A 26,841-nucleotide genomic window follows, 5' to 3' on the forward strand; every position below is an offset into this window, starting at 1 on the left:
TTCAGGACCAGACTTCAAAGAGAAACTGCTGAGCTTCAGTTCATCTGCAAATTTGACACCATCAGCTCAGGATTAAACAAAGACTATGAATGGCTTGCCAATTACAAAACTAGTTTCTCCTCCCTTGGTTTTCACACCTCAACTGCTAGAACAGGGCCTCATCCTCCCTGATTGAACTACCTCATTATCTCTAGCTTGCCTGCATATATATACCTGCCCCTGGGAATTTCCACTACATGCATCTCATGAAGTGGGTATTCACCCACGAAAGCTCATGCTCCAAAATGTCTGTTAGTCTATAAGGTGCCACAGGATTCTTTGCTGCTTCAATTGATTAGACTCTCCTGTTGGCATGCATACTTCCACTTTTTCATGTTCTCTGTATGTATAAATATCTCCTGTCTGTGTGTTCCATTCTATTCATCCAAAGAAGTGAGCTGTAGCTCATGAAAGCTCATGCTGAAATAAATTTGTTAGTCTCTAAGGTGCCACAAGTACTCCTGTTGTTTTTGCGGATATAGACTAACACAGCTGCTACTCTGAAACCTATGTTTCAATGCTGCACAGCAAGCTGTACACCCACCATCCAATCTATTGTGCCTAAGGTTTTTGATAATCATTACTTTCTGATACACTATAAACAAAATCTAGGCTTTTTCTCCTCTCCCAGTCCTCTCAACAGCAACAGTTCAATCATATTTGTCCATACTATAATAAATGTATGTGATCATGCTTTTTTAGTTCATACACAGCAGGCCTTCTAGTACTGTGTATTACATTTTTAGTTCATACAGGAAATGTTGCTATTGGGGAAGCAGCTTAATAGTTATTATCAGAGCAAGATTGCCATGGATTTTGGTAAGAAAACATAAGACCCAAAGAAAATTTTACTGGAGTGCCAAAAGGGGCAGAGAGGATAGGTGTAGGACCTGACCACAATGTTAATAAATTATATAATGGTTGCAAGTGATTCATACATATCACATATTATTCCAATGAAAAAATTTTTAGGCTCGCATATTTTAGAACACACATTGGGAGGTTTGAAGAGAGAGACAAGTCTTAAGAACAAAATTGCTATTTCAATTTTTGTATACTATTTTAATCCTTGTAAAAAGAAGTAAATGCTTCCCCTGTGTAATTTAAAATCATGATTTGACCTACCCTGGGATGTTTTTCACTTGTTCAGTTTCTTGTGCCCTGATCACACTCACCAGATACATGTCACAAGGGTTAAACAGTTGCTTTCTCAATATCTGTACAAGCTATCACTGGCAGTCTGTCAACTTTGGTAGATAATGCTGTGCAGAAGGGGCCATCAGTGTAGGATAATGCTGACATTGGTCAGTATGAACATAGAGGAAATCTTTATAGAAAACAATCATCATCCTCTGCCCCTTCTGACCAGCAGTTTCTGAAGGATCGGTAGAAGGTGAGGGAGTATGTGGCAGATACAGCGGGACTGCCTCGTGCCCTGCAACAGGTGTAGTAAATTACACAAGGCAAAGAAGTGCCAAGTAGGTATAAAACACTATTCTGCTATATGGCAGTGTGTTACATCCACTTTGTTATGGTGTAAATTGCTATATTAAAAGCAGGGCAATGAAGATCCTGGCGTCACATTTCTCCCTTTCCTATGTCTCCCACTAAGCTAAACTCTGCTCTGTTTGCTTCCCATTCAGATGCGAGGGAGGAACCAGTGAGAAACATACAGATTAGTAAAATAGAAATTTGGAATCTGCTTAGAAATAAAACAAGTGTTCCTGTGTTTCTTGAGTAGAGAAACCAGTATCCATGTGTGTGTGTGTGTGTGTGTGTGTGTGTGTGTGTTTGTGGGTGAGAATAAAAGTTCTTTAACCAATGCACTTATTCTCTATGGATACTAAAATGCATGTACAAATGAACATTCCTTACATTTCAAATAGTCTTTTCAAGTATCCTTTAATCACATTTTCTTTTTTCTAACTCTTAGATTTTGCTGCTGTGTGCTATACCTATTTCTCTCTCTCTTTTTGAAGATTCACTTTAACATCGCCCAATTTTATTCAGCTATCCTTGTGTTTTGTTTTAAAGATTAAAGACATAAAAATATTAGGTTACCAAAGCAGCATTGAACAGTTAAGCAACTAATAAATCATAAAATATCCTGATTTTATTTACCTGGGAAGTATTGCAGAGTATTTATGAAAAAAAAAATGTAAATCCTGTAGTCCAGATAAAATGGATAAAAAATGTGGATGAAAATTAATTCCTACAGTACTGATATAATCTCAATTTCACCTCTGGGCTGATGACACCAAAAATATACATCTCCACTTTGGAACGATCCTACCTTTATTTTGTTCCATATCTGCAACTCTGTCTGATGTTTTTTCTGGATGTGCAGCCCCAATTGAAAACAGAATCAATAGTTTATATGCTCCAGCCCTGCCTTCTTTACAGCTCTCAATAATCACACCATCCTTAAGGTCACTGACCCACAACATTGATGTCATATTGCACTGTTTTTCAGGAAGAATGATAAAACTCCCTTTTTTTCTTAAGTAGCCTCTCCTCCCCTTAGAATAATTATTAAGGAGAAAAAGTGATATGACAGATGGTAGGAAAGTTATGCACTTGAAATCCATGACTATTACCCTGTGGGCATGACATGATGCACCAATTTAACTTTTACTATTAAAAAACACCCGTCAGCTTACAAAATTAAATTGTAGGAAAGGTAAGAGCAGTAACTAGTTTTTCCATTTTTGCTCCTGGTGACATGCTGTAGAAGTAATGTATCTGAATCACTGATGCTAGCACTATCACTAAATAATACATTTGTACAGGCATTTAAAACCATTGTACTGTGGCTATCAACTGAAGTACCTGCAAAATGAGAGACAATCCACCAAGCAGGTTCCTCACAATTCAAGAAGAGATATATAGTCAGGGAATATTGGTGCTTTGATAGTATAGTGGTAGGAAAATTAGAAATGCATTAGAAAAGATTAAACAAGGAGTATCACATTAAATTAGGAGAAAGCATAACAGTATTTTGCTTTTTGAAATACTTATTTCAACCCCCTACATAATCAGTTGAGATATACTACAGTTCTTTTCAAGTCCCGTTTAGTTAATTATTTTTAAGAACCAAAATCTGAGCTTGTCATCTCACAAAACTAAGACACAGTCCCTACTCCAAGGAAAACACAGTACAAGGTCTTGATCCTGCAAGCTGCTTCAATAGGCTCCACATGGCCACCAGTGAAGAACAGTTTGCAAGACTGGTGTTTGGTTCGACATGACACAAAAATGAAGGTGAAAACGAAGAGAGAAAACAACAGTGGCATAAAAAGAACATGCAATAACTCAGTAAGGCATCTACAAATCTTGACAATATTGACAAGGTATTTTTAGTGTTTGTTTTAGGATCTTTTCTCCTAACATTACATTTTGATCGTTTCCTTTTCTTACCCCCAAAATATTGTACCAATGTTGACTTTTATGCAAATGGTTTGATCCAACTCATCTGAGGTATCTTTTTCTATCAGCCACGGAAGGACAGATGAACAGAACTAGTGCTAGACATTAAGTGCTTTATTGTCTGCTTCTCTTTCAAATTATTTCAAGTTCCTGGTTGTCAAAGAAATTGTTTAGTTGACCTTTCATGGATCAGTGCGAATATACAGCAGCCAAATGGGTTTTTCCAAAAGCATGTAATCCTTAGAGGCTCTCTCTCTCTCAGAAGGATTATAAACTTGGATTTTCAACTCCAGACAGGCTCTCTCTCTCTCACACACATACACTCAAACATGCATGCACAAACACAGCGAGAGAGAGAGATACACTTTAATTTGAAAGAACAGATAAATGTTACTTTTCAATTTATATGAGAGTCAAAGATGGTATATTTATCCAATTGCCATTGTAAATAAAGAGCTAAAGAGATTAAACTAGGTAGACAGGCAAAAGTGAGTCCCCTGCAAGAATGTTTTCTCTTTAACCCCACAGCTTTCTATCTGATTCTTTTCCATTTTTTTTTAAACGTCTGCAATGGAAGTGTAATCTTTTTGTGTAGCATTTCTCATTGAATGAGCTTGGCTGGCCATTGGACTATATTTTGAATGAGATGCGACGTTTTACTATGCATTCTAGAGAGAACTGTCTAATCAATTCTTGGTTTGCAAATATATTAAAATATCGTCATTTAAAATCCTATTTATTACAGGAATGTCTGTAGAAAGGTAAATATGTGTTATCACTGAAGATAATATTAGGGAAAAAAGGAAAAAAATTGTCTGATTATACAGCCTAGTTTATAAATTGAGTATGTCAGCAGCATATTCATTAGTTTACATTTCCTATGTCAATTTTATGAACAGATTATTTTTGCTCTTCACAAAAATGATTTAAGAGATTTCAAGATGTTGCCATTCTCCTCAAAAACAAATCACCTTTGCACCAAAGACTCAGCATGGAGCATTTCAATCTAAAAAGAATTTGCTTGAGGAAATGAACAATTGGGGAAGAGGTGGAGCAAGCAGGGTCAGGGAGGATGGAATTGGAATGAAAACTGGAACTCAGACCTCGACTATTGTGGAATCTCTGCTGTTTTAATATAAATATGTATACACGCAGGCAGTGTAAGTGAAATGATTCATTTCTGTGGGAAGTGTCTTGACTAAATGAAATTATTTTTACCACTGGTGTTTTCTAAACTGGCAGCCAAACTAATGCTTAGGAGACTTATAGATGATCAAAGTTTGCAAAAGGTCATTATGGAAATCAAATTTTTTCCTTCAGGTGTAACTAGAACACATGGACAATTTACAAACTGTGACAGAAAAGTAATTAGCACCTATTGCTAGAAGTTAAATACAATTGGTTAAGTGTTGCAAGGATGCAATTTTCTTAATGCCTGAGGCATATGACACTCGGTACATTTTCCACAGGGGTAGGGAGCTGTGTTTGTCACTGTTCTTTAAGATCTAATCCGCTGAGTTTTGAGGTGCAACAAATATGACCTCTGAGATTTGGAAAGATGTGGCACATGATGCAAATTCCTCAGGTACAATAATTTCATGGTTTGGCCACACCGGGAGGCAGTGCCAGAAGTGGAGACAAAACACAGACTGAAAAGAGAAGCTTGAAAACAGGGAACCAACAGGGGAAAAGGGCAGGAGGGGCTGGCAAGGGGAACAGGAAGCTAGGATAGGAGTAAAGAAGAAGGATAGGAGGGAGGATGCTAGAAGAAGCAGAATGGGGAAAGCTAAAGATACCCTTCCTTAGAGACAGTATGTGATGAGAGAAGGATGGGACATAGTGGGCAAGGTAAGGGAGTTCACTTTCTGTTTCTATTCCTTTTTACATGAATATGTAGATATTACAGGATTCTGGTCCCAGTGGTGTAAGTCATGAGTAACTCCACTGAAGGCAGTGGAACTACGCAGGTATAAAACTTGTGTAAAAGAGATCAAAATCAGGCCACTGCTTTTAAGTCTGTAATGGTGGATAAGTCTAAAATAAGAAAGAAAAAGAGAGAACAGAAAGGAGAATGAAAGAAGATAGTCATTAGTATGGAAAAATAAGTGATATAAACATTAGAAGGAGATGACACAATAAGGCTCAGCTAAGACCAGTATTAAGTAGCGTTATTTTATTTGATCAGAGTAGAGCTGAAGGTCTGAAGACAAATTTGTGAACTTTGTGTGGGGTTGTTTTTGTTTTTAAATTAGTTTGGGGAAAATAATTTCAATTCAAGCCATAGCAACTTCAAATAACCTACTTGTTAAAAGTTGGATCCTAAAAGCTATCCAGATCTTAAGGTTCAAAGGCCTGTAGTCTACTCTATCATTAAAATGAAATTATACATAAGAAATGAAAAAATAACAGGGAAATATTTTATAAATTATGTTTTCTTCTTCACCATTTCTATCTGATCTTGGCATCTGAGATAGGAAAGTGGGGCTATAGGCCATAACCAATGTGTTACTGAGTAACAGTGCAGGTCTGGGTAACGGTGCACATAACCCATGTGTTACTGGGTAATTGAGCATTACTTCCTCATTAAAAGCTATTTTATAATGGGAATGAATTAATTACCTGATTCTTCTGGTCTGTTGTGACATTAGTACAATATATTAGTCTCGCTGTTTCTTAAGATAAAAAGAGCTTCACACTTCTTTGCCAACCGCTCGTTAAGGTCTTATTTTGCAGCAGTAATGAGTAGTTGTAGCTATGAAATATTTTCCCGCTGTTTCAAATGCATAAAACTTCATTAATGTTAGAAATAATTAATTCATATTGAGGAATAACAGAGTCTTTGTTTATTATCTACTTGGGTTAAAATCACTATATAAGGAAGGAAACAAATGAAAGCTGAAGTTGCTGTGGATGTTATCCTACTGCACAACTAAGAAGTTTTATTGCTCTGTTACTCTACTCTGGCTGATATGTCTTCTGAACCATGCGGCTAATTTCTCATCTCAGTTACTGTGAAAATGCTAAGTAAAATGTGCTTTTGCTTCCCAAAAGTTCAGTAATTAAAGATCCTGAATTTCGTAAAAATAATGAAACCCACCAGCTGACTAGGTCTGAGAACTTCACTGCACAGTGCAACCATTCTTGAGTTGTCGTTTTGTACTGAACCATATGTACCAAAAGTGCACTTAATTCAAATATTATTTGGATTGGAGACCTCTTCAGGAAAAGGCCTTAGCTGAGATTTCCCAACATTAATTATGGGTACAACCCTGCAGTCTTTCCATTGAAGTGAACGGGAGTTTTGCCTAAGTAAGCAGCACAGAATTTGGCCTTGTGTGTTTTATTTTGGGAAGGAAATTTTATTTCCATGATATATTTGGATGTGATTGAAAATCCCCATTTCCTCTATTCAGAAACCTGAAAACTGTATTCACAAAATCTTAACTCACACTTCATAATAGTGTGTATTCCACAGGAATCTAAATATAACAGGAAGTAGGAGTAAAAAAGTTAAGCCAAATGCAGCTGAATGTCTGTATTTGCTTCCTGCTCCCCCGGCCCCCACAGAGCTGTTTAAATGCTGTATAGAGCCAGAAAACCACAAGATCTGATGATCTCACATTATTACCCCACCCTCAAAAACCTGAAATACATAAGGCTACCAGGTTATTTTGGATTTATAAATGCATCTCTGAGGCATTAAAAAGTCAATGAAAAACGTACACAGAAATGCTTGAAATACCAATATATATCACCACTTAAACAGCAGGATGCAACCTAAAGAGGTAACTCAAACAAGACTAAAAAAAAAAAAAAAAAAGAAAAGAAAAAAAGAAAAGATACTGTGCAGAAAATAAAACAACTTAAGTAACTGAAATGTTGCATCTACTCTTTACTTCTTAACCAATGTAGCAACAGCAAAGTGTATTTATTAGATTATGGTTGTAGAGAAATTTCACCTCTCCAAAAGTCACAGGAGGCTATGAACTAACTATGCAGATATCATTTCCTATTTCACATTTAGCCTTTTAGGAACAATGGTTTTGTTCTTTGTTTTTTTAAATATAAAAATTATATTTATATTTATATTAAGGGACTGGACTTCTCAAGGGACTTGTAATGGGATAAACAGCCTTTCACTTCTAGGTCTCTGATTTGAATCCAGGCCAGCCCAACAGTGATTTAAAATTTAGCCTATAAGAAATGAGTTTGGGGTTTCAATCTGCTGTCGCAAGAAAAATACAAGCGCAACTGACATCAAAGCAGAAATTGCTGGCCCTTGCTCATGAAAGCATTGCTTGACTAAGGTAACTTGAGAATTATTGCCCCATTTCTAATTGCCACTGTTTGGGGAACACTATAGAGAAAATGGTGGAAAAACAACTTTGGCCATTTCTGAGGTCCTCAAGATTTCCTAGCTTTGGATCTAGCACTGAGATTATTAGCATGACTATTAGCACCTGTAGTGATCTGCAGTGCCTTCCAATTCGTTTCCAGGTGCAGTTCTAGGTGTTACTTGTGTCCTGTAAAGCACAACGTAGTTTAAATTCTGGGTGCCTTAGAGTCTGCTTCTCTCTACCCAGTACCACAACAGTTGCGATCAGCTGACATGCTTGAGGTCACAGTTCTGTTTTATTGTAGTGGGGATAAAGTGATCCCTGTCTAGTGTGTAAAGCATTTTGGGATGAATGGCATGAATGTATATGCAAGTTGTTTAATTTTACAGCATTTGGAACACATACAACAGTTTGCACCCTAAGAAGTTTGCAAGTTACAACCACCTATATTGTACCATACAGTACACTGGATCAGTTTGCATCATATTTATAAAGCATTTTCCCCTTCACATGCATTCTCTCAGACATGGTGTTCTGGAAGTTAGGTGCCATGAAAAACACAAGATCAGGATTACGTCAGTCACAGATGAAAATGTTAATTTTATAAATCAAAGTAATCCATTAATTGCTCGAGGATCCTAAATCCTCAAGGGAGTATCACCAAATCACAAAGTGATGGATTTTGTGTCTTTGTGGGCCCAACTCTCCCCTCATAGTAGCATTCCATTGGGTCCAGTGGAGTTACTCTTGAATTATATTGGTGCGAGAGGAGAATCAGGCCCTCCACATTAAGTATTATTATTATATCCAGTGTTATTAGTGTCCACTTTCCAATTTCATGTCCCAGAGGTTTTCATTATGCAACAGCTATGCATTAAATGTTCCCCTGGTGATTTGGTGAAAATGTAGATGTGATTTTGCATCCTCATAATAATTTCATTGTGAACATATCCCATAATAGAGAAATTACTGACCTTCCACCTTGTTGTCTAGAATTCAAGCCTAGCTTCACGCCTTCAGTGAAATGTGTTTGACAGGCCTGTCACTGGCTTTACTGAAGCAGCACAGTAAAATATGCACTGTTCCTCCATTACCCTATTGTACAGGTTAATGTGACAGGTTTATGGTGACAGGTTGCAGTTTTTAGAGCTGCAGAGATATGCAAACAGTGATTAAAAACCTCTCTGCTGCTTCTGCTGTGCATATCGGTAGGGTACGTGCTTTGGCAAGCAACATTCAAAATACAAATTCCAGAGACATGGATTTGGAAATCTATAATTTTAATTGCACACTAACCCATTAAACTGGCCAGATTCCAATAAGTGGGCCAAATCCTGAAATCCTTACTCAGTCTCTCTTCAGGCATAGCTCCCATGGTGAAATCCTGGCCCCACTGAAGTCAATGGGAGTTTTGCCACTGACTTTCATACGGCAAAGATTTCACCCTCAGGATTTCAATGGGGCATCTGCCTGAATAAGGACAGTGTAAAAGCTGAGTAAGGGCACCAGGATTTGTACATGAATCAAGTATCATAGCAAATAACTGGAGGATACAGCAGTGATATTTTTATTATGGCTACTACTATCGTATACTCTACTGATGTGGGTTTGGGGTTTTTAATGGCAGTTCCCTCATGATGTGCAGCATAGCAACACAGGTCTCAGTTCTGGCTTTAGTTTCTTGCTCCTTTTGGGGATGGTGAGGCAGTGCCTCCCTAAACTCAAGTGTGTGCATATTCTGCAACCCTTAGTACGGTCTTGTCTCCTCCCCACTATGCTCTTGCATTCTCTTACAGCATACAGCCACAATCTGGCCCATACTGTTCATCCATTATCATATCTACACTCACTGGGAAGTATTAGACACCAGAATGACTCTACACGTCACTCCAGTAAAATCCTAGGATAATCCAATACTGATTAGCACCAGATTCTGATTTTGTTACACTGCACAAAATGAGATTGAATTTCCACCAGCCAGGCAGAAATGTAAACAGATCTTTATTTCATACATATCCATAGCTTTCAGCCAACTATGGGTCCATTATCCCATTTTCAAAGAAAATTAAATTTGGCTGACATGATGCAGGGGGCATTTTACACTATTGTTACTAGCCTTTCAGCCATATGTACTGTCCTTATTATTCCTAAACAAGGCATTTTTTCTCCCTCATACACTCTAATGTCCAAAGGGGCAAATTTCCAGTGCTGTACAGAAGTTTGTTCATACATCCTTGTTATTTATAGTCTTTATGTGCAAAACTTCCCACATCTACTGTAACTAAAAATACATTTGTGTCTGAATTATAAGAGCAAAAGTCTTGTTTTCAGCTAATACTGAAAATTATTTTTGCTCAATATACAAAGAAACATACATTTTAATGTTTAAAGCTTTTAACTACTAGATATTTTTCCAAAATTCCCACAAAGCAAATGCTATTTTTAAAATGTGTAAGATTTTCCATAGTTATTTCTTTTAAATAAGTACATTAAGTTAATTGTGTTACCTTTACCTGCTTGCCTTTTATATAAAAAAGGATACTTATCTATTTCTAAATGGCAACTCAGTAGTCTTAGTACATGGGATGCTTCCTGATGAAAAAATTGCTTGTACTCTACATAAAGAAGTTAGCCTACCAGTCTAATAGATTTAGTGTGGAATGTTCTTGTAATACACTGTTAATATTATACAATTAAGTCTGTCAGTAAATATACTTGGGTGAAGTACAATTTATCACATTATGCTAACAGGAGCGTAATCCTGACATCTAGTGACAACTGTTTGAGCAATTGCATGAAAGGCTAGAAGATAGTGTCTTTGCTAAGTATGTTTCCATCTCCATTAACAATGTTCAGGATCAGCAATAATGTTTGTTAAATAGTAATTAAAACATTTTGCGCCTGTAATTCTGTAAGTCAATGTCTGCAATATTGTGAAAGAGAGAATGAAAAAAGGGAGAAATTGTTGACCCTAAATTATTTCAAATGCAGTTCATGAATACTAAGTGATAAGTGTAGCTTCTTGCAACCTCTGTATATATTCCCAACAAGTTAGTAAATGTTAGTAAACTGTTAAAAACTGTTCTACATAAAAACTCCTGACTAGAGAATTCCCGTGAATGTAACTAATTTGGTCATGGTCAAGTATTTGAAGAAACAAACAACAATACAGACTTCCAAACAGATCACAGAAATAAAATATGAGAAGACTGATTCGGTTATCTATACGATCTCCCTTCCAATTTAGGATTATACTTACTGTATTTCCTGGTTGTGCAAAATAACACTGAAAATGGTTATAAAACTGCCCTTTTTAAAAACTGCTGTCTGAAAGCATGTTTGCACAGTTTGGTATTAGATAGAAGTTAACTCAGAATATCATTACTGTATAATATGTAGAGCAAATGCACAAAAATGAGAATAAATTTGAAGATAAAATTTCAAAGACTAGAGCTCTGTGTTACAAAAAGTTTGATTTTCAACAGGGAAATTAGAATGTATTCTTAGTTTAGGGCTAAATTGTAATCTCAGATGTGAGGGAGTATCACTGTTTATTCTGAACCATTCTCCACATAGGCATGTGCATGAAAGCTCAGTGGGAGATATTTCAATATGTGCAACATCTACCTGAGATTAAGTATCAGAGGGGTCGTTGTGTTAGTCTGGATCTGTAAAAGCAGGAAAGAGTCCTGTGGTGCCTTATAGACTAACAGACGTATTGGAGCATGAGCTTTCGTGGGTGAATACTCACTTAGTCGGATGCAATTTATCACATCATGCTAACAGGATGCATCCAACGAAGTGGGAATTCACCCAGGAAAGCTCATGCTCCAATACATCTGTTAGTCTATAAGGTGCCACAGGACTCTTTGCTGCTTTTACCTGAGATTAGAATCTCAGTCTAAAAGTAAATTAAAAATGTCAATCAGCCAATGTTTAAAACATGAGTGGAACTGTAACAAAAGCCTTGTCTACACTACTTTTTTTCTTTAAATTTCATGCTGTTGCTATTATTGATGCAATATCCAGAATTGCTAGTTTTTACTTCCTGTGAATGTGCTAACTTCCTTTGGCTTCAGTGGGGGAAGATCTTAACTAGTTGAAGTCTAGACTTTAATTGAGCCAGGGAGCTGCAAGCAATTAGGAGGTAGTGGCTATTTAGGTCCTCCTTTTAAAATAATTCAAATAAGGTACATGAGGAAAAGTTTTAGTTGTTTGGTTTTATAGTGGTGTCTAGAGCCGAAACTGAGACACCTCTAGATCCCACTGTGACAGTACGAGACAGACTGCCTTTGCCCTGGAGAGCAAACTCAGGTCTACTTAGATTTTTTTTAAACTATTGCAATTCTCAGGACTAGCATATTACGACCAATAAATTACATTATTGCAGATGTCCCTGCACTCAGTAAATGAGAGATGAAATCAGGAGTTTATATGGCAGAGTAGTAGCACGAATTATCTTCTGATGCAACACAATGGGGAGCTGTGGGTGGCATCTTAGGATGTATGGGTACTTACCTGTCAAACAATCATTGTTCAGAATATACTTCTTGCAATGACAGTGACTCAGAAATAGGCCACTGCTGACTATCTCCCCAAACCAACTCAGGATTCTTCTGTAATTTGTAATAAATAAACAAACAAACAAGCAAACACGAAACAACATTTGGACAGAACTTTTATATGCCAAGATTAGTCTTAATTGAGGTTTTACAGCCTAATTATAATTCCCCTGAAAACAGGGAAATAAAATACGAAGAATAAAAATTGAAACAAATGAACTCTTCAAGGCCTTTTAACTAAAGCAATAGGAGGAACCTAACCTCAAATCCCACATAGGTCAGATGTGAAAATAAATGTGATCATCTTGCTATTTTGAAAGATAAACTAGCTATACAACAAACAGATTCAGGTACAGATGATAACAGGAACATTTTTTTTTTCAGATATACCACTTACAGAGGTGGTGAATCCCTGCCTACCCAATTGCTGCTTGGAGTGGACTTCCTGTACTCTCAAGCCTGATCCAAAGAACATAGGCCATGCTTACAAGATTGGCAACTATCCTCAGAAGCAGGGCCTCTGAAAAAAATTGAAGGCATGATGGATAAACAGTAAAACATGAGCTTCCAGTGTAACCAAAAGGGCTAAAACGATTCTTGGATATATAAATGGGGAAACTGAAGAAGAGTAGAGGAGTTATATTACCTCTGTTTTTGGCACTGATGTGAGTGGTACTGGAATACTGTGTCCACTTCTGATGTCCACAATTTAAAAAGAATGCTGAAAAGCTGGAGAGGGTTCAGAGAAGAGCCGCAAGAATGATTAAAAGGTTGAAAAACATGCCTTGTAGTGAAAGACTCAAGGAGCTCAATCTACTGAGTTTATTCAAGAGAAGGTTAAGGGGTAGTCTGATCACAGTCTATAACAGGGATTGGCAACCTTTGGCATGCGGTCAGTCAGGGTAAGCCCCTGTCAGGCCGGGCCGGTTTGTTTACCTGCTGCATCCACAGGTTCAGCCGATTGTGGTTCACCGCTCCAGGCCAATGGGAGCTGCGGGAAGCAGCGTGAGCCAAGAGATGTGCTGGCCATGCGCCAAAGGTTGCTGATCCCTGGTCTATAAGTACCTATGGGGGAAACAGATATTGGATAATTGAGGGCTCTTCAATCTAGCAGACAAAAAGGTACAGAAAGTTCCAATGGCTGGGAGCTGAAGCTAGACAAATTTAGACTACATATAAGGCACAGATTTTAGCAGGGAGGGTATGCAAACCTTGGAATAACTAACAAAAAGATTGGGTAGATTCTCTATCACTGAAAATTACAAAATTAAGACTAGATGTCTTTCTAAAAGATATGCTCTAGTTCAGCCACAGCTATTTGGACTTGATGTAGGAATTAATTAATGGAAATCCTACAGCCTGTGTGATGCAGGTCAGACTAGATTATCACAATGGTCCCTTCTAACCTTATAATCTACATATCTTTTGACAACCACTGGAAAGACTCCCATTAACTGAAATGGGTTTTGGATCAGGTCCTTAGTGAGGTCAGGTTCTAAAAGAGACAAACATTACCAACAATATACACAATAAAACTAAACTTTCGCTATAGATATTGGTATAGTCCCCTTCCCATTCCCGCATTTTTCCATAGCACAAAGCCACCACCCAGTTGGTCATGACAGGTAGTTTCTGTTTAAGATGAAACATCAGGACTGGGTTCCCACATATCTGGGTTAAAATGACTTAGGAGGGTCATGTGAAGAAGCTTCCTCAAGTGTCACCTCTCGCTTTCTCCAGCTCAAACCAGCTGTATTGCTCCTTAACTTTCTTAAGGAGTACACTCACTCACACGAACATCAAACCAACCAAAACCGTAAGTGACTGGACCAGAACTTTGATAACAGTTGCAGTTCTCCTCCCTCAGCTTTAACTTAAACACTGAGGGTGAAACCATGGCCCCTTTGAAGTCAGTTGAAAAACTCCCATTGACTTCAGAGGGGTCGTACTTGAAATGATTTTCTTTTCTTCCAGTCTGCAGAACTGATGTTCTTCCACTGCACAAAAATGAGAAACAGAAAGAGTTTTAAATGATTTATTTGATTTCTCCACATGATCACAGTTACAGTTTTACATTGATAGGGCCTGTTACTACTTACAAACAGAATGCATATTAAAATGAAAGCACTCCTTTCTTCCCTGCAATTACAAAATGGGTCTTGAGCCTCCCCAGAACAGAAGCTTCTTGTGAGCATGATCTTTCCTGAAGTCTTTAACAGTCTGCATTCAAGACCTAATTCTAACAGATTAATACAACTCAAAGCTGGATTAAAGTTCCTAGCAGGAGATAGGTACTGTATGCAACCTTAAAGTGACTGCAGACTTATAGTAATACTAATTTACACGTTATATACAATTTAGAGAATTATCTATTCTCCCCCTACTTGGTCCCATTTCCAACATCCTTTTCTCCTCGCCCCAGATTTAATCTTGTTATTCGTTTCATTTTTCTTTTAACTATATACACAATAACTCATTTTGCAGGCAACAAGTGCAATGATATTTTACAATGGAAACAGCAAAATGCATGCTTAACTGCAGAAAACACACAACTTCATTTGGAACAGCAAGTCAACATCTAGAGATTCATTGTTTAAATATCTGCTGACTGTCTTTCAGCTCATTTTATCAAGAAACAAGAGGCTTCTGCTGCATGCAGTACATGATGGGAAAATCATTCTACACTGTATGTTTGAAGACTTCTTTTTAGTAATACAAGACATACATTATATCAGGATGAACTTTGTTTTTTTACATTGTTGTACATTTCATTAACTTAAAAAAATTAAAAAAAAACCCCAAATACATATTTGACCGTTGTCCCAGAAAAGATTTGTGGTTTTTGTTTTTTGTGATCTGCAGTCTTTAGGTTTCCCTTTCAATCTTTCAGACTGACATTATTACTTAGCCACATTATTCATGGGAACAGAGAAACATGGTCCCCGGTAGTGATCTATGCTAATTTTTAATCAATAAGGAAATAGGACTAAAACTTTTCAACGTCTATTTCATTTTCTCCAACAGCACACAGTAACAGAATACTGTCATCTTCTCATTCTCGGAGTGATCTATGGTGTTCTATGCAACTATTAATCTCAAGATGTATTCCAACACGTTAGGCTGCTTCCTAAAGTAGTAGTAGTAGTAAGGTTCTTAAGACTTATGCCGACACCAAGACGTTTGTTAAAGGTAGTTAGTTCAAAAAAGAAAGAAATAACGAGCATTCTGTGTCTCTTCTCAATGATTTTAAACTATGAGTAAGTTTTCAAATATTGTGCTCTTAAAGGACCCAGTACTTCAGCAGCCACAAGATGACCTCTCATTTTCCATATGGAATTAGTGTGCCCACTAAGTAGGCACTCATCCGCCTCCCCAATATGTGTGTGTGTGTGTGTGAGAGAGAGAAATCATGCACAAATGGTTTCTTGCATGTACAAAATTTGTGACAACTTTTGCACATTATCAGTTGCACCTGGCAAAATTAAAACCTGGCCCACAGTTTAAATCTAAGGCTATTGGTTGTTGCAGCTTTCTTAAAAGAACCTAAGGGGTGATGTGAAACCAAACCAAACAAATTTGAAATATTTCAGTGCTAAAATACTTAAGGCATTGCATGCTAACTAAATAACATATCTGAGGCCAAATCTTCCTCTCCATGGCGCAATGTAGATCTCCAGTACATATTTTGCACTTGTTCAGCACACAGCACTTTCACTGACATCAATAATTCTGCACACAGAGTAAGCGCAGAAAACATAGTATGCAATGAAGAGGAGCATTTTCACCTCAGTTTTCATTAAAAGATGTAGTTTCAGAAAGACTTTTGTACCCGAATGGTATCTTTATCTTTTCTGGAACAACCTATAAATTACACTTAGACTCTACTATTGGTACACAGGTATGAAGAAAAGTCGACACATTTAAATATGTATCCCTTTACTTCAACTAATATCAACAGTAACACTGATGTATTTTGCAAATATACAATACGTAGAGTGTAGCCTCACACTATTAATGTTAGATGACATGCAGACAATTCTACTTTCCCTTATAAGAATAATATTTTTTAAACTGCAAGGAACAGAGCCTCCAAGGGCCCAGATCAGCCCTCATAAGGTAAAACACAGAATTTAGGATACCTTGAATGATATTAAAAATATTCATGTTATTCTCATTTCATGTAAGATTAATTTATAGGAGCAAAAGAGATCAAAGATATTGCACACGGGGGAAACAAACATGGACAGATTTTAGCAAAAGGCTAAACTCTAGACTGCTGTATTTGCTCTTTATGAAGATTAACAAAGTGCTCAGTTTGCAGTTTTGCTGGTATTATATCAATTGCATGAAACGGGGAGAGGAAAAAACAAATTAAAGATATCAAGAGTAACCCAATACAGAAAGTTCATCCTTTCCTTACACAACGCTACTGTATATTTGTATTGTTCAAATAAACAGATAAATCTGGTTTTTTTCCGATTCTTTTTACCCATCTCACACTGGAACTTCTTTTTTTTTCCTCCTTCAAGTTTTGCATTTTAGCTGGTGGAGTTTTGCAGTTGTGGTTCCTTTGTTTCTACCATTAAGGTGTAAAGTCCTTGCAGTGGCTCAAAATGCTGAAACTACAAAGTATGCTCCATGTATGACTTTGTATGAGATTCAAGGATACAAAATCTCATATGAATTTGCAAACGGCTTGATTACAACACAAACAACAACAGCACAGCCTGCTTTTATATGATGTCTTGCAACGAATTGAAGTAGGACAGTGAGAGTTTGAGCAGAAACTCAGCCTGCTGAGAGCTATGTACTTGCAAACTAACAAATGTGATGGGTAAAAACGATGAACCCACTCTGCCGCTAGCATATGGCTATGCGTAATTACACTACTAAAAAACCCAAACCAAAACCAAATAACAGCACTATACTAGATACTAAAATACACCTTAAAATTTTAGAGCAGTTCCATCTGGAAACGCTGTCAGATTATAGTTCATTTTAACTGAAAAAATGAGCAAAATCATGGTAAATAGGAAAACGAAGTGACTGAGAAGGATGGGTGTTTGTCATTTTCATGTTGAGATGAATGTTTTTGCAGTGTATGCATACACCTTACATATAACTCTTCATATGTGTTCATAAAATCATATGCATATAAAAGAAATGTGGATCATGTAAATTCACAGTTATCACAGCCTTTAAAGTGTCTAAAAATTTGTGTAACCAATGCTTTAAGATAACCAATACTAAATGGCCATCCCATGTTGCTACTGTATAGTTACTGCATCTTAACTAGTTTGTTTTCCTGAAATAGCAGAGCAGTTATAATACTGATTACATGTGATATTATGTTAATAAAAAATAAGGATTTGTACAAAGCAATATTTTACTACAACAGTTAAATACTCTGTTACTTGGCACATTTTAGTAATGATTGCTTAAAGTCTTAATATGTCTAGAGGACTTTTAAATTAAAATACTGAAATGTCTGAAATTTATTCCTAGCATTTAAAGTTTTTGGTCTACTCTTTCATATGCTATTCATCTATTTGTTACTGTCCTTCTATCAAGTGTAATTCCTTGTAAAGTCTATATTGCTAGTTTTGTGGACTGCAAAATTTGCTTTCCAAGCACAAAATGTTAACTATACAGTATATATATTTATATATATATTTATATTACATAAAGTTTACTTACGTACTTTCATCAACCGTATCAGGTCTACTTATTTTTTTGCCTATTGACAATAAAAGAGCAAGAATGCAGCACTTGGTTCTGAATCATTTTTTTTTAATAGGTTACGTTTTTATTATGCATGTAAAATTGTCATGGGATCTGGCGAAAAAGGAAGCTTAACTTGTATTCAGCAAGCAGCATGTTTTCAAGGCAATTGAAGATAAGGACTGTCCAGAAGGCAGGCCTCCACTGAGCAGATAAGTAAAACCAATATTGATCACACTAATTCAAATTGTTGTATTTAGTAACAGCAAGCCCTTAAGCTTGCAGAAGTCAAATAAATTGTTTGACTGAGTAAAAATCTACAGTTTTATTTGCTGCTTCCTTTAAGTGCCTTTATAACCGTGCCTAAAACTACCATTATTAGAAGGGCAAATACTTCTAGACTATTGTGCTGATGCCACTGTGTTTGGGCTTAGCGCTGGCTGAAGTGGAAGGAGGAGCTGACTGTCCATGGTGATGCTGAGCATGTTGGGAATGAGAAGAGTGCCCAGGGTGAGGAGGGGGCAATGGGGGATGGGGAGGGTGGGAATGTTGGGAATGAGGGTGCTGCATGTAAGAAGAATGCGCCGCATGCTGGGAATGAGGCACATGTGGGTGGTACTGGTGCGTGTGCTGGATGTGCTGTGGAGGATGATAGTGGTGATGGTGATGATAAGGGGGTGGGTTCTGCTGCATGTGACAGTACTGTGAATGGTGAGTGTGCACTTGTGCCTGCGTCTGCCCCTCAGCTGGCCCTGCATGGTGCATGGCAGAAGGATGCTGAGAGTGTTGCTGATGTGGGATTACAGGTGGGTGCTGAGGCTGCTGCGATGGGCCAGATGGTGGATGGCCTTGGGAAGGTGGCTTCCCCCTTTTACTACCAAATAAGGAACCTAGGAGTGAGGAAGAGTTAGGCATAGTCTGGTGAGGGCGAGATGGACACTCTCGGGTTGATGTAGCTCTTCGGCGCATGTGAGGACTGCTAATGATGGACCCCTAAAAGAAATTAATAGAAATGAAAATTAAAAAAAAAAATCTTAAAATATGTTTAAAAGAAAAAGTTCACACTGATCCATCAAGTCTTCCTTACATGCTCACATGGGCTAACTATGTTAAGCGTTATAGGAGAATTTCTCTCTCTCTGACAGTTTCTCTCTTCAAGCTACAGTTGAGGCATTCATGACCTTCTTGGAATGCTTATAAACTTTAATAGCCATTATCTGGCTTCTCTTTCAATATTTTTATTGTAAAATTTGATACTCAGATTAAGAGAAATGTCACTGAAAGATAACATTATACCTGGGAGTTTGTTTTAAAGAAAAAATGCATTTTAAAATACCAGTCACATTTTTCTTAAAATAAAAAAACTACATTAAATTAAACTGAAATGAACACACAGTAACAAATGTTACAGTTACCATTCTAATTTCATAATAGATTTTTTTTTTAATTTAAAAATAAGTTTTTTCTTATCGTAAACCACAGTAGGGAAGGGTTGCGCTGCTTCATACACCTAGCTCTATATTATATGTTAGATTGCAACAATACTTCTACAACTCATTTCAATAAGATTTCTACGTGGTGATTTTCTTCTGACCTATGGCCCAATGTTTCCTACTATTTAGCCTTGAATGGTCTATTTAGTCTTTGGAGGTTTTTTTGTTTGTTTGTTTGTTTTTTAAGACAATTAGGGACAAAGCAGTACTTAAGCATACTATGTTAGATTTAAACTGCAATCCACCTTATGCAAACACACACACACACACACACACAAAATAAATAAATCTGCAAGCTGAATTCAACGACATGAACAGTATATATAAATGGTTTGAAGATGAATGAAATCTCATGAAATCCACATTGAATTCATCTGTCTTATTCATTTTCTCCTCCCATGCCCTATCTGTGCAATTCCATGGTATCATGACTGCATACATTTAGCAATTTAACTAGAAAATAAGCAATGGGAATGGCTGAGCATGAAAGTCAATAGTTTTAGCTAGATATCAAACAGCATAGAACAGTGTACTGTGTAACAAAGTGCAAGTGGGCCTTCAGGCTGGGATCAGACCAAAATGGTGGCAAAAGGACACATCATGTTCATTTAACCATGCTTGCAGGAACAGAGGGAACAAGGTTAGCTGAAATCAAAAATGGTGCTTGGTCTAAAACAAGCCATAAGTGTTTTTTAAGCTGGAATAATACAAAGTGAGTAGCCTACGCATGCATTTTATCTGAGGCAGGAAGGTTATATGTTAGAAGAAAGAGAGCAAAAAAATATGTATATAAAAGAAAGGTTTGAAATGCACATCATCACATCCAGCTAGACATCAGTAACTTCCTACTTACTTCCATATTGCTGTCTAGCGATCCTGCACTGCTGCGACGCCCACGCTTGCCTGCCCAGGACATGCAATACCATAGATTAGAGACTGAGACAAGACCTGGGTGAGAAATATCTGCTTTCCTGAATTACTACAGGAGCCTCTAAATGCAACTAGAGGGACCTCGGAAGACTAATTTTATATGGTACGTTAAACTGCAATAGTAGCCACTAAGGCAGAAACTTAACGTTTAAGGCCATAATTAAATTAAGTTTCTGTACCTAGATGTATCCTATAAGGGAAGATCCTTTTGTTTTGAAGCAACTTGTCATAATTCCTGGGTTGGGGTGTTTTTTTTTTGTTTGTTTTTTAAAGAATCTTAAAATATATATATTTTAGTCTCTACATTTAGCAGTGGGGTCATAATGTTCACTGTTGGCTAGAGTTTTAAATTGCTTAATTTCCTATAAGCAAATTTTCAAACATGTCCATAAATCTGTTTTCCTCAAACAGTGTTGTGGGTGGGTTTTTTTTTTTAATTACGGGGAACATTCTGGATTTCAGTGGAGAGGGGAAATGGAAAATCTCTCTCATCCTTTGAATGTTTTATTTTGAATCTCAATGGATTTCATAAAATCTTCTTTCATGACGATTAAAAAGAAAACTAAACTTAATTTTTAATCATTAAAACTTAAATGTAGCATTGTATTATGGCTAGATTTTGTCTAGCTGTGCAGTGCTTTACATTTAGATATTAAGGCTGACATAAAGTAGTCTCAGTTTTAGTAGTGGGGCGGAATTTTCCTAAAGTGGACACCAAAGTTAGTTGCCCAAACCTTACAAGTGGAACCCTCAGTTGGCTTCTAAATACTGATTTTAGGAAGTTAAGTGCCAAAAAACAGGATGCCAAAATATAAGATTATGCACCCAGATTTCATAACTAGGCTGCCCAGTTAATTCATCAGAGATAATGTGTGTGCCTACACAGAATAGCATCAGGGGGTAGCCATGTTAGTCTGTATCCACAAAAACAACCAGGAGTCTGGTGGCACCTTAAAGACTAACAGTTTTATTTGAGCATAAGCTTTCTTGGTTAAAAACTCCACTTCTCCAGATGCATGGAGTGAAAATTACAGATGCAGGCATTATTATACTGACACATGAAGAGAAGGGAGTTACCTTACAAGTTTAGAACCAGTGTTGACAGGGCCAATTCAACCAGGGTAGATGTAGTCCACTCCCAATAACTGATGAGGAGGTGTCAATACCAGGAGAGGGAAAGTTGCTTTTGTAGTGAGCCAGCCACTCCCAGTCCCTACTGAAGCCCAAATTAATTGTGTTAAATTTGCAAATGAATTTTAGTTCTGCAGCTTCTCTTTGAAGTCTGTTCTTGAAGTTTTTTTGTTCAAGTATGGCTACTTTAAAATCTGTTATAGAATGTCCAGGGAGATTGAAGTGTTCTCCTACTGGCTTTTGTATGTTACTATTCCTGATGTCCAATTTGTGTCCTTTTATTCTTTTGTGTAGAGACTGTCTGGTCTGGCCAATGTGTATGGCAGAGGGGCATTGCTGGCACATGATGGCATATATCACATTGGTGGATGTGCAGGTGAATGAGTCTCTGATGGTGTGGCTGATGTGGTTGGGTCCTCCGATGGTGTCGCTAGAGTAGATATGGAGACAGAGTAGGCAACAAGGTTTGTTACAGGGATTGGTTCCTGGGTTAGTGTAGTTGCTGGTGACTATTTGCTTCAGGCTGGGGGGGGGGAGGGCTGTCTGTAAGCGAGGACTGGCCTGCCTCCCTAAGATCTGTGAGAGTGAGGGATAGTTTCCAGGATAGCTTGTAGATCATTGATGATGTACTGAAGAGGTCAGTGGTGTTCTGTTATTTTCCTTGTTGGGCCTGTCCTGTAGTAAGTGACTTCTAGGTACTCACCTTGCTCTGTCAATCTGTACCCCACGTCCCCAAGTGGGTATTGTAGTTTTAAGAATGATTGATAAAGAGCTTATAGGGTGTTTGTCTCTGTTTGAGGGATTGGAGCAAATTCAGTTGTATCTTAGGACTTGGCTTCAAAAACAGACTTCAAAAGAGAAACTGCTGAACTAAAATTCATTTGCAAATTTAACACAATTAATTTGGGCTTGAGTAGGGACTGGGAGTGGCTGGCTCACTACAAAAGCAACTTTCCCTCTCCTGGAATTGACACCTCCTCATCAATTATTGGGAGTGGACTACATCTACCCTGGTTGAATCGGCCCTGTCAGCACTGGTTCTAAACTTGTAAGGTAACTCCCTTCTCTTCATGTGTCAGTGTAATAATGCCTGCATCTGTAATTTTCACTCCATGCATCTGGAGAAGTGGAGTTTTTAACCAGAAAGCTTATGCCCAAATAAATATGTTAGTCTTTAAGGTGCCACCGGACTCCTTGTTGTTTACATAGAATAGTTATTTTTATTGAATTTAGCTTGTTGGATATTAAACTAACAAATGTAAGAATGTTCTGTTTAGGGGATGATCAAACAAAGCTATCATCATCAGGATGAGGCATTGTCAGCGTCTCCACACATCTCCAAAAGCCACATGCATTCCTTATTTCTCTCTCTTGACACACCACCACTTTTCTTAAAGGCCCACTGTCACCACAAACCTCCCTCCTGTATTGGAAGGCTTGATACAGTTCTCTTCAGAGCCTGCCATTGCTGCTCCAAAGAGTGTTGCTGGAGAGGGATGAGATATTCCCTTCCCCCTTGCTATGGCTAAGGGTCCTACTTTTGCAACAACTCAGTTCTCAGCATAAACCCTTTAAACTGAGATTATGTGTTTGCAGATGAACAATTCCTTTGGAAGAGCTCTTTGCCAAATCTTTGGGTACATTCTTTACTGCAGTTTTAGCTTGCTCAAAAACATGACTATACTGTACTGTGCACCATCAGAGAGAAACGGTTTTGATTATCTTAGAATTCTTATTGCCTAGTCAGGGGGTGAACTTTGCTCTTTGTTTATTGGTAGTAATGGTGCTGATTGTAAGAGCCAAATCACTCCTGTTAGCCAATCCACAATCCTGAAGGAAGATACCCATCTCCCCATTCAATGGTGAATATTACTCTGGCAGAGGTGAATAAAAGTGGTCAGACATGAAGGAACATAGAAAAACCTAAGGTCTCCCACTGAAGGTAAAGCAGGAGTGAAAATGTTCAGATACCACAGTGATGAATGCAGTATATGTAGACAGATGGGTGAGCATCTGTCTATGTAGCTAAGATGACTGTGGGCAAAGGAATACTAGCAGAAAAAAGTGAAATCATATTTGTGACATCTATAATAATCCTCATATGATCACTAACTAGTCCTGTACAGTAAAGAGCCCACTGGTAAATTCTTCTAAGATGAAAGACGTCGATTCTTAAAAACAAAGTGAAACAGGTTCACTATGGACTGTAGACAGACGATCAGAAATGGAAGTGACCTATTAGGTCCTACAGAGTATTCCCCTTGCCAATGTAGGATCATTTTATTACAAACTATTCTTCAGTGCTACATCCATCCCAGATTAAAATGTGTTCTTTGAGCTGCAGTCTTCAAAAAGGCATTGCAGGGAAATCATAGGTTCAGGATAGAAGGAGCTTATTCAGCTGTTTCGTATAGCATAATCCTACACTAGAATGATTATTAGTTGCTGTGCTATAAAACCAGGTGGTGTTTACCAAATTTATGATTAACTGTGCCCAGCAAGTTGTTTTTTACTTTAAATATTTTTGAAGGTCATTATACAACACTGTTTCTCATTCCTCTCTTTGTAAAATTAAATTCCAGCTCTCTTTCCTCTCCTTCGAAAGGTATCTTGTTGTTCCCCTAACCAATTCACAGCTGTCATGGTTGGTAATGGACTGTGATAGGTTGTATGCTGCTTTTGAGTAAGCATCACTAAGGTGCACTACTGCAACACACCATATGTACAATCAAGGTCACTTAACTTGATAAACTTGAAACAGTTAGAAATTAGAATATCCTTACGGAGACTTGCAATTTCCATGAGCTCTTACAGGGAATCATGAATGAAAATCCATTGTGTCCTTGCAGAAACTGACCTTATAGATATGTAGAATGTTATAGGAAATGTTAAATATTTCAGTTATCACTACTGTACTGTACTTCTTGGGTCTATCTGCTCTATGCCACTGAGAGGCATACTGAGATCAAGGGCATTCTTGTGATTCAGTTTGTGATTCTTGGCTAAAATAGTCTGGAAAAGGATTCAAATTATGTTATTAGTAAAGCAAACTATTTTAACAGCCATCTACCAAATAATGAGTCACTGTACTAGCTTCAGCACACTGTGAAAGTGGTATTCATGAAAGTGGAAACTGTTGCCATCCACCCTGATTGAATTGGCCTTGTTAACACTAACCCCTGACTTGGTAAGGCAACTCCCATCTTTTCATGTGCTGTATATTTATACCTGCCTCCTGTATTTTCCACTCCATGCATTTGATGAAGTGGGTTATAGCCCACGAAAGCTTATGCCCAAATAAATTTGTTAGTCTCTAAGGTGCCACAAGGACTCCACGTTGTTTTTGTTGTCACCTAGTTATCCAGAGACCAGGCCTGACACAAGCAGAGAGGTAGTTTAAAATGCCCAATACTACCTCACCAACGTGCCTCAATCATAATCTGGAAGGACCACTTCTAGGGGTCTTTTAATCCTGACTTTTGGTTGAGGCATGCAATTATGGTCTTGACCACTTGTGATCATTAAAAAACTCCTGGCTCTCTTCACATGACGAGTGTTATTCTGGGTACATTGGTCAAATTCAGTGCAGGATGTAATTATATAGAGGGGAGAAGTGAATAATTTTCCCTCTATAAACCAGTGGAGTAGTGGTGATGGTGGCTATATCCAAGGGTGAATGTGTGGGTGATCTCTGCATATATATATTTTGCAGAATATTTTGGGTATTTACATAAACACAAGGTTCTGGATTTTTTCATAAGAATATACTCTGTTAAAAATGGGGTATATGATGGGAATCAATAGAAGCAGGATATAGCACATACATCCAGAGACATGTACCATGCCAAGCATCACTAACATCCAATGGGGGCAGAAGATGACAATGATAGCAAGGAAAGAGGAAAATTGTGGCATTCAGGTCCGGTATCTCCCCTGCACCACTTTCTCTGTGGGAGCAGATTCAGCCCTTCTACTCCCCTGGAGATCTTGACTGCTAAGGCAGGAGAAGAGCTCTAATGTCTCATACCCCAAATAGCGTTCATTTTGCCTCCTTCCACCTCAGCCCAAGGGAGAAGAGTGAGTAGAGAGAAATTTTTAATCTCCCCCAGCATCATGTGGATGAGGGAGGAGCTTAGAGCCTGAACCATTCCCTTGAAGACTCCTCCTACTGGTGGGTAGGGGTTCTGCAGCGGCATGAAGTCTGCTTCTGTATATGGAACATACGGGGTAGTGAAGATCCCTGCAGTATTTCCTCAGAGGGTAAACTCTGGGCAAGAGGAAAATTGAAAAATACTACAAATGATTAATAAAAACCATCATATATTGGGTTCAAGGGCAGGAAGAGTGTTAAAAAAAAAAAAGAGAGAGACACAACCAATGAAGTTTGGGGCAATATACAAGAAGCACAGGGACTATTTTTATACTTGGGCTCTATTTTACTGTTTCTGGCCCTTAATGCCAGTTAATACTCATATATTATTACAGTATAAGTATTGGGGATATGTGCTGAGACTACCAGGAACTGTGCTTCCTTGCAGCTGTAGTAACAATAGCCTTGCACTTCTGTAGCATGTTACCAACAGGAGAACATCAGACTTCACCACACCTCTGGAAGGAAAAAGACAGTTACCTTTTCCATAACTGGTGTTCTTCAAGATGTGTTGCTCATGTCTACTCCACAATAGGTGTGTGTACTCGCCACGTGCACCTGTGCCAGAAGTTATTCCCCTAGCAGTACCTGAAGAGGAGCGCTCCAGCGACCCCTAGAGTGGCACCTGCTTGGCACGGTATAATGAGAATTCCAACAGAGGGGAAGGAGGGTGGGATGTCTTTTCTTCTTCGAGTGACTGCTCATGTGTATTCCACAATATAGCTTGGAATCACCTCTCTGTTGGAGGTGGGTAGGAGTTCACAAGTTCCCAGGACAGAGCCCTGCCAAACCTGATGTCATCCCTGGTCTGGGGGACAATCGCATAGTGTGAACCGAAGACTATATGGTGGTCCTACAAATGTCCTGGATGGGGACATGGGCCACGAAGGCAGCCAATGAGACCTACGCCCGAGTCAAGTGTGCCCTCACAATGGGTGGGGGGGGGACACCCGCCAGCTCATAACAGGAACAGATGCATGAAGTGATCCTGTTGGAAAGCTGCTGAGTGGAAATTGGCTGGCCCCTCGCACGCTCAGGCAAGGTGACGAACA

General features: G+C 38.1%; 1 protein-coding gene across 3 annotated transcripts in view; it reads right to left on the minus strand.

Moving 5' to 3' along the window:
• Window positions 1-14,385: 14,385 nt before the first annotated feature.
• The window catches only part of IQSEC1 (IQ motif and Sec7 domain 1), a 710,112-nt gene continuing 697,656 nt past the window's right edge, over window positions 14,386-26,841 (minus strand). The window contains exons 15-17 of one of the 3 annotated variants that reach the window (XM_030568826.1): window positions 20,432-20,481; window positions 18,066-19,078; window positions 16,946-16,986 (exon numbers count right to left, since the gene is read on the minus strand). In XM_030568826.1, the coding sequence (XP_030424686.1) occupies window positions 18,482-19,078; window positions 20,432-20,481 (647 nt within the window). In that variant the 3' untranslated portion in view covers window positions 16,946-16,986; window positions 18,066-18,481. Of the gene's footprint in view, window positions 16,987-18,065; window positions 19,079-20,431; window positions 20,482-26,841 lie in introns of those variants that run through there. The other 2 variants (XM_030568827.1, XM_030568829.1) reach the window with 2 other exon arrangements.

The sequence above is a fragment of the Gopherus evgoodei genome, chromosome 7 (genome assembly GCF_007399415.2).
Source record: "Gopherus evgoodei ecotype Sinaloan lineage chromosome 7, rGopEvg1_v1.p, whole genome shotgun sequence".
Classification (NCBI taxonomy): domain Eukaryota; kingdom Metazoa; phylum Chordata; order Testudines; family Testudinidae; genus Gopherus; species Gopherus evgoodei.